The sequence below is a fragment of the Drosophila mojavensis genome, unplaced genomic scaffold, assembly GCF_018153725.1.
Source record: "Drosophila mojavensis isolate 15081-1352.22 unplaced genomic scaffold, ASM1815372v1 contig_16, whole genome shotgun sequence".
Lineage (NCBI taxonomy): Eukaryota > Metazoa > Arthropoda > Insecta > Diptera > Drosophilidae > Drosophila > Drosophila mojavensis.
Genome location: NW_025318693.1, coordinates 440,067 through 449,635, shown reverse-complemented (window position 1 = coordinate 449,635; position 9,569 = coordinate 440,067). Strand labels below are relative to the sequence as shown.

Below are 9,569 nucleotides of genomic sequence, written 5' to 3'. Positions count from 1 at the left end.
CCTTCGACTTGATGTTATATATGTTCTATTATCAACATGACAACATTATTTGACTATTACAATATTATTGTACTTTATCGCTTTTAAGCACATTCAGTGAAATTCGGTGAAATCGACTCCGCTTATAGCGTTCGTAAAGTTGGGCAATGAAAAATATGGCCTCAAGGCAAACTTATGCGGTTATAGTGTCTGACTTTATATAGTGTCGACTATATATTAAAGAACAGTTATTTATTCACATTAAAGTAGTTATCAGGCTATCGAAGTACCTATCACTTATCACACTTGTTTCAAATATTCCTTCTCTAATCAAATTTATCATTCTCCAACAAAATGCAACTTAACTGTACTTCCTATGACTCAAATGTGTTATATATGTGCATCAATGTAATTGTACTCGATTATATAATACAATTAATATTATTATATGGACATTATTGTTTATTAAATACATAACAATTTTCGGTGCTTAATTTCATTGCTATATATATTATAGATATAGATATCAAACCGACACGCATCCATAGCATCCATAAGGTTAGACAACACATTGGGTAATAAAAAAAAAAAAGTAGCCGTAACTGGAAACATTTGGGTTGCGTGTCAAAAGGGAAGCCGGCAACAGGAAGAGTGTGACATAATTGCGCCGCGATTTGCCACGCCACGGCCCAAACGAAGTCCGTTCCCGCACAGAGGCGCCGCCTGTAATTGGAACCGCAATTGACACAGAGCAAAGCTAATTTGAAAAATTAGTTATGCGCCGGTAAGAGCCCGGCGGGCAACTCGATGCGGCAATGCTCACAAGTCAATTAAATAAACAACGGGCAAGGATTCGCTTAGCCAGGCAGCCAAGTAGCCAACGAGGCGACGTCGATTGATTTATCAGACGACAATTTGGCGGGTAAACAAGGCGAACAAGGCGCTGTAAAATGATCCATGTCTTGGCCTACGGCTTGGGACTTACGTTGTGGAGCCTTGGCGCCTGGCGCTTATATTGTTGACAGCTCGTCAGCTAATTACACGCCACAATAAGTTTAATAACTTTGCAACCGGCTCGACTTGAGCCGGTTGTTGGTATTGCTGGCATCAACGCTTCGCCACGATAAACATTTTAATTAGCTCGAAACAAAGTGAGCCGAGACTGGGGTTGGGGTTGGGGCTGCGGCTGAGGCAGAGTTATGGGGCGGCTGCTTAAGTGCGTCGGGCTTGGCCCAAGCTTATGACTACTTAACGCCTTCTCACTTCACACTTAGCACTCGACGCCTCTCCCGCCACTCCCCACTCTCCACTCGCCTGTCGACTGCCACTTGTCAGCCCTCGGTGTCCCCATAATCGATTTTAGCCTTCAGCGCAAAGTGGCAAACAATGTTTCATAATTTTAGTGCCTCCCTGGCTGGCGGCGTTGCTTCCGTTATGTCCTAGCTGACTGACTGCCTGGCTGCCAGTTCTCCGCATCCGCCACAGCCAGCAGCGATGTTGCAATGTTTTTTTAGGCAATTTATGACGCATAAATAAGCGGAACTTGAAACTATGCAGCGACAACGTGGCCAACGCGCTAAAAAACAACGCTCAAACTCATTAATTTAAACGAGATTTGACGTGCGCTTTGATAAAGCCGCAATTTATATTCGCCAGCCCGTTAGACAGAGGTTGTGCAAGCCGAGAATGGAAACAGGAGCTCAAAATAAAATCTCCAGCTGGCTGGTGATGGGGCATATGGCCAACCTGCAATTGCCTCGTTTAGTTGGAAAACAATGGCGAGCTTAGTATGCTCTAGCGTAAAAAATATGGCTACAAAAATTACTGCACAGAGAGAAAATCTCAGGTCAAAGGATCTAACTGAGAAAAGTTAGGAAAAGTGGGAGGAAGCTTATTAGGTAAACCAGTAGAGGAAGGGCGAGAGAGAGAGAGAGAGAGAGAGATACTTAATATATCTGAACAAATTGATATACTTCATATATTACATGTATGTATGTATTGGTATATAACAAACTTATTTTTCTTAATTCTGTTAAATCAGATAAAACTTTCAACTGGATTAACAATATTTGGTTATTTATAACTTGCGGCTGCTGCTGTGTGCTCAGTGTATTTATTTGTAAAGCAAAGGGAAGGAAAAAGGCCAACATCGTCGGGCCATAACAAAAGGCCAAGTTGCCAACTAGGCGGGGCAGACTTTTCGGTGTCGCCGCAAACTGCAGCGCACTCTATTTGTAAAAGCAATTAATTTTTTGGTTACAGCTTCGCCCAATGGCACATAAATTTAAACAACTTCTGGCGTCGCTGTTAGCATCTGGTAATCGAGACGAGGGCTGGACGAGCATTTGGCCGGGCCAAGACCGAAGCGAAGCCGCAATTTGCGTGCATTTAAATGGCGAGCGAGAGTGCGGTCAGAGGCATGACGGGACTCACCTCCAGTCCAAAACTAAATAAATATTTACATGGGTTTGTCACCAAAATGCGAAATAGACACATCAACAATACCAGAGCGAAATTCAACCAAACTCAAAATGGAAAAAAAAAGAAAATGAAACGGAGCAAAAATTGCCAATTCCCAAAGCAAACAAAATGAAAGCCAAAGCAATCAGAGCGAACCGGTTAAAGTGAAAATCAATTTGTCAATTCGAACAATTGAATTGGGCACGAAAGGATTACACACGCATACATGTACATGTCTGTAGCTCTGCGTTGTGGCATGTCGGCTCCTTCGAGTGCCAGCCTGTCTATATAAATCAAAATATTTCCCAACAGTGCGTAAACAAATTTGTTTCAAGTGCGCTGCTCAAAGGGTTATACACACACACTCTCGGGAGCTCTGCTGTCAACCTTTGTGCAATCTGTGTGTAGTTTACAATTCGCTGCATTTGCCATTAGATGCGGCAATTAGAATAGTGAAGATTTTGTGAAAAATTTGAATCCTGCCACATCATTTAATTTGAAATGCATAATTGGACAAATGAAGCACCCCTTCTTACACTCGGCTCATACTCCCATAGTCACTTCTGGGGTGTGGAAATTTTTAAATTATTGCGCTGTATTACCAGCGGGCCAACACGTCATTTATGGCCCTGCACAACCCCCGAACCCCGAACCCCGAACTCCGTACCCCGAACGTCGAGCGTCGAGCCCAACTCGGCTGGTTTCAAAATCGATCCGATCTACCCGGTTGTGTAATACGCGAATTTAAATAATCTTTTGTTGTTGCCCTGCAGCAAAATGATAAATTATTAAATTAGCTGTGGCGGCAGTTTTGCATTTCGTAGTCATCGTCGGGCAGATGAGGGCAGCATGAAGCCAGAGAGAGAGAGAGAGAGAGAGACGCAGTGGTTTCCGCAGAACACTTACATTTGCCTACTTTTCTGAGCACTCTATGCTTAGGTACACCCACGGCCAAAATAATAAGTACATGAACTAAAGAATTTTTATACCCTGAACCCATTGAAAATGGGAAATCAGGGTATAATGGTTTTGTGAAAAGTATGTAACAGGCAGAAGGAATCATCGCAGACCCCATAAAGTATATATATTCTTGATCAGGACGACGAGCTGAGTCGATATAGCCCTGTCCGTCTGTCCGTCCGTCCGTCCGTCCGTATGAGCAAAAGAATCTCAGAAGATATAAGAGCTAGAGAGCTGAAACTTGGCATGCATACTCGTGTATACCATAGGCAGTACAAGTTTGCTTTATTTTTTCGATAACTCGTCCGATAACTTTTTTATCGAGAATAATCGAAAAATCGACTTGGTTTTTTCAGCCTAGTTTGAACACTTTTGGACCTGGAGACTTCAAATTTGCGTTGTATATAAAGTTAATGGATACAAAGATTTTGTACTTTACAGATTTTGGATACCACGCCCCCTTCTCCCCCAATTTGTAAAAAACGCATTTCAAGTACTAGAGACTTGTGCTTTGGAATGTACACATAATTTAACCATATGATTACGCTCTGAAAGTTTCATTAAGATTGTATGTCTACAAAAGAAATTATTCAACAAATAAATTCTCATAATATTGCCCACATTGCAGCGCAGCCCAAGCGCTGTCGCTGCTAACTGCGCAGTCAGCAGAGCGCGTGCTTATAAGTGCATGTGTATGTATTTCTGCATAAAAGAAGTCCAGACTGATTAGAATATCAGCTTGGAGGGTTCAGGGTATCTCCTAGTCGAGCAGTCTCGACTGGAGCCTTCTTACTTGTTTGAAATGTCATATATAAATTTGTATTGAAACAAAGTATGGATATTCAATTTCTTTTATTTGGTGGATAATCCAAAACCAATCAAAAAAAAAAAAAAAAAAAAAAAAAAAAAAAAAACAAAGCAAAGACAAAAGAAAACCAAAAGCCCTCCGCATAAAAATATATACAAAAACATTTATTTTTAGTATTTAACATCATTTACTTACGGCTTTTAACAGACATTAGTATTATATTTGTATTTAAAAACTTTATAGTTTTAAATAAATAATATTATATTAATTTTTTAAATTCCAAAAATCATATGTATATATATATTTTCTATATAAACCATCGAAATCATATTTATTGTCAATTTTTAAAATCTCTCACTTATAATTTTTAATAAGCTTAAATATCTCGTTCGTATAAGGAAAATTAAATTACCTGTCGGATATCATAAAGCTAAAGATTTAAATAATTAAAATGAAAATTGCAATGATTTTTAAAATTTAATTAACTTACAATTAGATCATTCCTTTCATTTTGTAAGCTAAATATTACATTTATTCAATTAGGTTTCATTTGACGAATTAATATTAAAAAGAACATATATTAATATATGATAGATTCACTCCACGCTTTACCCATACTCAAAATATGCAGCTTAGCTGCATGCAAATTGAAATAGTTCGTGAACATATTGTGCTGGCCATGAGTGTATATTCATACCAGCCCCATGGCTTCGCTGGCTGCAGTAGTAAAATTGAATTGTCTGGGGAAAAGTTTGTAGTAGAGTAAAAGGCAGCGCAGTTAAGGACATTGTCAGGCTCATTTTATTTTAAATGGCTGGGCTGGTTTTTGCTAATTTGTCCTTTACATTAGGCAGGCATACACTGCAAGGCATTTTCAAATGCATTCACCTTTAGATAGTTGCAAAAATGTGGTAAAAAAAAATATAGAAAACAGATTTAAAATAGATTAAAATTTAAATATATTATTTTAGATATTTACATTGTTCATTTCATAAATTAAATTGAACACCTAGTTTCGCTCAGTGTATGCCATTTAAAAGGGCTGTCGCACACTTGTGCCCATTTACAATGCAAGCAGGACAATTTACAATGTGTTTTTGTTCATTATAGAACTATTTCAGTTGACCTCGTCGGCCCGCCCAAAAGACCAGCCCGAGGCAATATTCGACGCACTCACCGCCTGTCGCCTCAGGAACGTAACGGGAACAAGGGTACGGCCCGGACCTCCGACTGGGATGCTGCGGCTGCCGTTGCCGTTGCCCGCGGGGGTAGCTAATGAATAGTTGCTGTTGTGCCCAGGCTCGACGACGAGCTCAGCGTCTCTCAACACGCACATTTGTTGTGAATTATGTTGTTTGTTTGAGCGTCGACTTGATGCACTTTAATTGATGTCAATATTCAGAGATTTTTATTTTTTTGTTTTCGGTTTTTTACAATCGACAGAGAGAGTGAGAGAGGGAGGGGGAGAGAGGGGTTCAACATTTTTGGTGATTGCATTTCGGGTTGTTTACAAATATTTGCGTTTTCCAACCGATAAGGGCATCTGGCGCAATTTCGTTTACATAGCCGATAAAGCTAAAAAGATTCGTCTGCCGATGTTTGTTGACGGTGTCGAGCACTCGAGCCAAATATGCAAAGTATTTGCGCATATTAAAAACTAATTTCAAAAGTCAACATGCCAATAAAAACAACAAGCTCAACTCAGCCAGAGGGTAGCCCAATGGTGCCAGCCATATCAGTTCTCGCTCTCTTTCTCTCACTCTCTCTTTCTGTCTTTCTCCTTTTGGGCACGCACTCAAGACGCCATCACACACCCCTTTTTGGGATGGCTGGCGGCGCCCGCAAATTAAGCAAAAGGCACTCAATCTGACGACTCCCCCGCACGGGCAACCAGCTAGTAAATGAACGTAATTTAGAAAATATGTTCCTACGGTTAATATTTAAGCGAACTTAAGGGTTGATCCGTTCACCGACAGCCAACCAAAATGCGGGCGCCCTTCTTTGGGGGGTTGGCTTCTGCTGCCGCAGCCGCTGCCGTTGCTGCTTCTGCTGCACAAACAAAAGCCAAAAGTTATGCCGCAAATGATATTTTTCATTATTAAACACAATAATGTGGTTATTATTTTTATGATTGCGGTTACCACCAGCCAGCCAGCCACTGCCGTGCCGTTGCCTTCGCCCTTACCGAACTGACTCAGTCGTATTCCCGGCGGATGCTGCGCAGCATTCACAGTTGCATTCATTTGGTTAGTTTGTTTATGTTGGGCCTGCGGTCTTTGGGGATTTGGGCACGCTTAATTTTAAGTGCCCGTCGAAATGGCAAAAAAAAAAAAAAAAAAAAAAAAAACCAAAAGAAACGGAGCGCAGCATGTAATGAAATATTATGGCTTGACCAGGAGCAGCAGCAGTAGCAGCAGGCAGGGAAGGTGCTGCTTTCTGTTTGCCATGCGGACAAGCGAGCAAAGGAAAATATTTGAGCCCAAATGGTTTTCTAGTAATTAAAGACTGACTTAGGGCGCCGAGTGGGGTTTACGTGGCTATTTTAAGGCATTTTTCCCCAACTTTACAAACGCTCTAGCTAATCACAGCACGCTCCCAAAAACATGATCTACGGCAGCCGTTGTCGTTGCTTCTCACGCAGCAAAACGCCCAGAAACTAGCCTAGCCCTAATAAGGCAATTAATCAACATAATTACCAGCGATTAATCATAAGCGGCATTATGATGCATGGGCGAGCGTTTTAAGACTCAACTGTTGACAGTTTTGGGAGGGATAGAAATTGAAAAAAAGAAAATATATATATATCTATGTAAAAACTAAATCACAAACGCGAGCAAATAAATCAATGGCTCGATGGCAGGATATGCTCAGTGAACTGTGAGTCTGGGGCGGCCCGTTTGCTGCAAGAGTAAAATCCATCAATCCCTTGAAAAATGTCAAAGCCACAAAGCAACAGCTAACAAATTCCTGTAAATCCTTGCCTGGTCTACTTAAAAATTGAACAATCTTTTAAAAGTTGTGCGACACCCTTTCAATGCCTTGTCATATGCTTAGCATCTCATTGACCCGTGGCAGCCGCAGCAGTCGAACAGAGAAAGTGAAAGGGACAGAGCGAGAGTGCGAAGAGAAGGCAAAGGAAACGAGAAGCGGACTGAGGTGCCAGCTAATCAGTTTGAAATGCTTCCATATAGATGCCTCTGTGCGGCATGAATCGGTATATCCATAGATATGTATATGTGTATGTGTATATGTAATTTGCGTTCGTCTGTGTGGGTTGCGGCACATTTTAATTTGTAATACGAGTCGAAATTGGGAGTAACTTCAGACACGCTGCCATGGATTTTAGGTGTGGATTACACGAAACCAGCTGACAGCAGAGGACGCGGCAGAGTTGGAGATGACAAAGATCTGAGAAAGGAAGCAACTTCCCGGCCAGAGGACATACATACATATGTGTGAAAGTGTGACTAAAGCTGTTAGTCGAAGCGAGTCTTTAAAATCTTGAAGCAAAACTAAGCGGATGCTATGGGCATCACCCATTTTCATTAAAACATATGATTAAATGCAAAACATATTTGATTATAAAGCTTTACTCCGCCACTTATGAGCTACTAAGGTAAACAGTAATTAGCTTACAAAGCTTCTGCATCAACTAGTACGCAACAAGGTATAAAAATTGCAGTCTGAAGTAACCGACTGCGCAATACTCGTTCGAAGATTATTATATATTATTATACATAACGATTAAATCATCCATTGGGGAAGCAGCTCGATGAATATAGAAGAAAGCAAATATAGCCAGTGTGATTCGCGTATCATTACATAAACAAAACTAGTTTCGAAACACCGCGAAATGCATTATATAATCTAGAGCTAATGATATTTAACTGATTGCATTATATAATCTAGAGCTCAAGGTATCTTTTAGTAGAACTGAAAATTTCAAAATTATAGTAAAAATCTTAAGACATTTTAAATAAATAATTTAAAATAATATAAATATGTAAATATACTCAAAATATTTTTTGTTTTATTAGAATTTTTGTGCTGAATATCTCTTAGATATTTATTCATTTTAATTTTTGTGACTTATGTATGTCTTGTTTATATAATTGTTTAACAGTCATCGAGATCTTTCGATTTCAATTTATTTTGAGCAGATTTTAAGCGATTTGATAGGGGTTTTTTTTTTTTATATTTAAATAAATAATGAAATAATAAATATCTACATATATATATTTTTTTTTTTTTTAAATACCTACAAAATTAAATTGATTATATTCGCAACAGGCTGACTGGAAATATAGGAGAGTAAAACTGGGAAAAAATTAAGCCAAATATGCACGTGAGTGTGGTGCTATTGACACAGCTGTTGACAAAATCAATGGATAGCTTTGATGAATAAACGTTGTCCATTTTCAATTCATATTTCATTCATATTCAGTTCAATATTTTTGCACACCCAAAACAGAGAACGAAAAACGAGATAAGAAAGGGAGCTGCTTGAGAGCTGTGCTGCTTATAGAAGCCGGCTATAGTTTGAACAAGCAAATATGAAATAGGTATGTGAATTCATTCCCATGGATACAAAGGGATACTTCATTTTGCATGTATATACTTAATCAAAAAGTCAGATATCGCTATAAAAGACATTGGCTGGCTGGTTGGGTTGCTGAAACTAATTTTGCACTGCTACGATTCACTATGAAACGCTCTCTACTTTTCCTACTCGGAGTCTGTCTCTACAGTGCACTCGCATATAACTTCAACTATCCAAGCGACCCTGAAATTACTGGTAAGATATCGTGAATAATGTAAATATATTCGAGTCTCTGATTAAGATTTTGCCAACCAGTGACTTGTGATGATGGAGAGATTCATAATTATGTCCGGATTGGCGAGAAATACTATTTCCATGGTGGATCAAAGGTGACCTGGTTCCAAGCCGCCCACATATGTCGAAGATTTGGCGGAGATCTGGCCTTGATCGAATCGGCGGAAGAGATGCAAATTCTTTCAGATTATCTGGCCGACGCCGACAGGCACGCTTGGTACTGGATATCGGGCAACGATCTTGTCTCAGTTCACAAGTTCATGTCAATAACCAACGGACAGCCACTGAAATTCTTCTCTTGGTCTGGTGGGCAGCCAGATTTTCCAGGTGTTGAGCAGTGTATGCATTTGTGGTTCCGGGATTCAGCTTTCCGCATGAATAACTGGAAGTGCCTGGAGAAGGCAGATTTTCTGTGCCAGAGACAGAACATGACTCGTTGCAGCGATAATTGCTAGGCTGATCTTATATATCCTATTAATGAAGCTTATGAAGTTGAAAAATAAAAGCCTGCTGAAGCTAATTCTTTAA

At 39.8% G+C, this 9,569-nt stretch overlaps 1 protein-coding gene across 1 annotated transcript; it reads left to right on the top strand.

Moving 5' to 3' along the window:
- The first annotated feature begins 8,780 nt into the window (after positions 1 to 8,780).
- Positions 8,781 to 9,569, top strand: LOC6573867 (C-type lectin 37Db). The gene is made up of 2 exons (XM_001999890.3): positions 8,781 to 9,002; positions 9,063 to 9,569. Exons 1-2 carry the CDS (start codon positions 8,816 to 8,818, stop codon positions 9,494 to 9,496), a joined length of 621 nt encoding a protein of 206 aa, XP_001999926.2. The 5' UTR covers positions 8,781 to 8,815; the 3' UTR covers positions 9,497 to 9,569.

Coding starts and splice junctions, on each gene's coding strand:
- LOC6573867 (XM_001999890.3), top strand. CDS start 8,816: ATGTATATACTTAATCAAAAAGTCAGATATCGCTATAAAAGACATTGG. Junction 9,003..9,062: donor AAGCGACCCTGAAATTACTG/GTAAGATATCGT, acceptor TTTGCCAACCAG/TGACTTGTGATGATGGAGAG.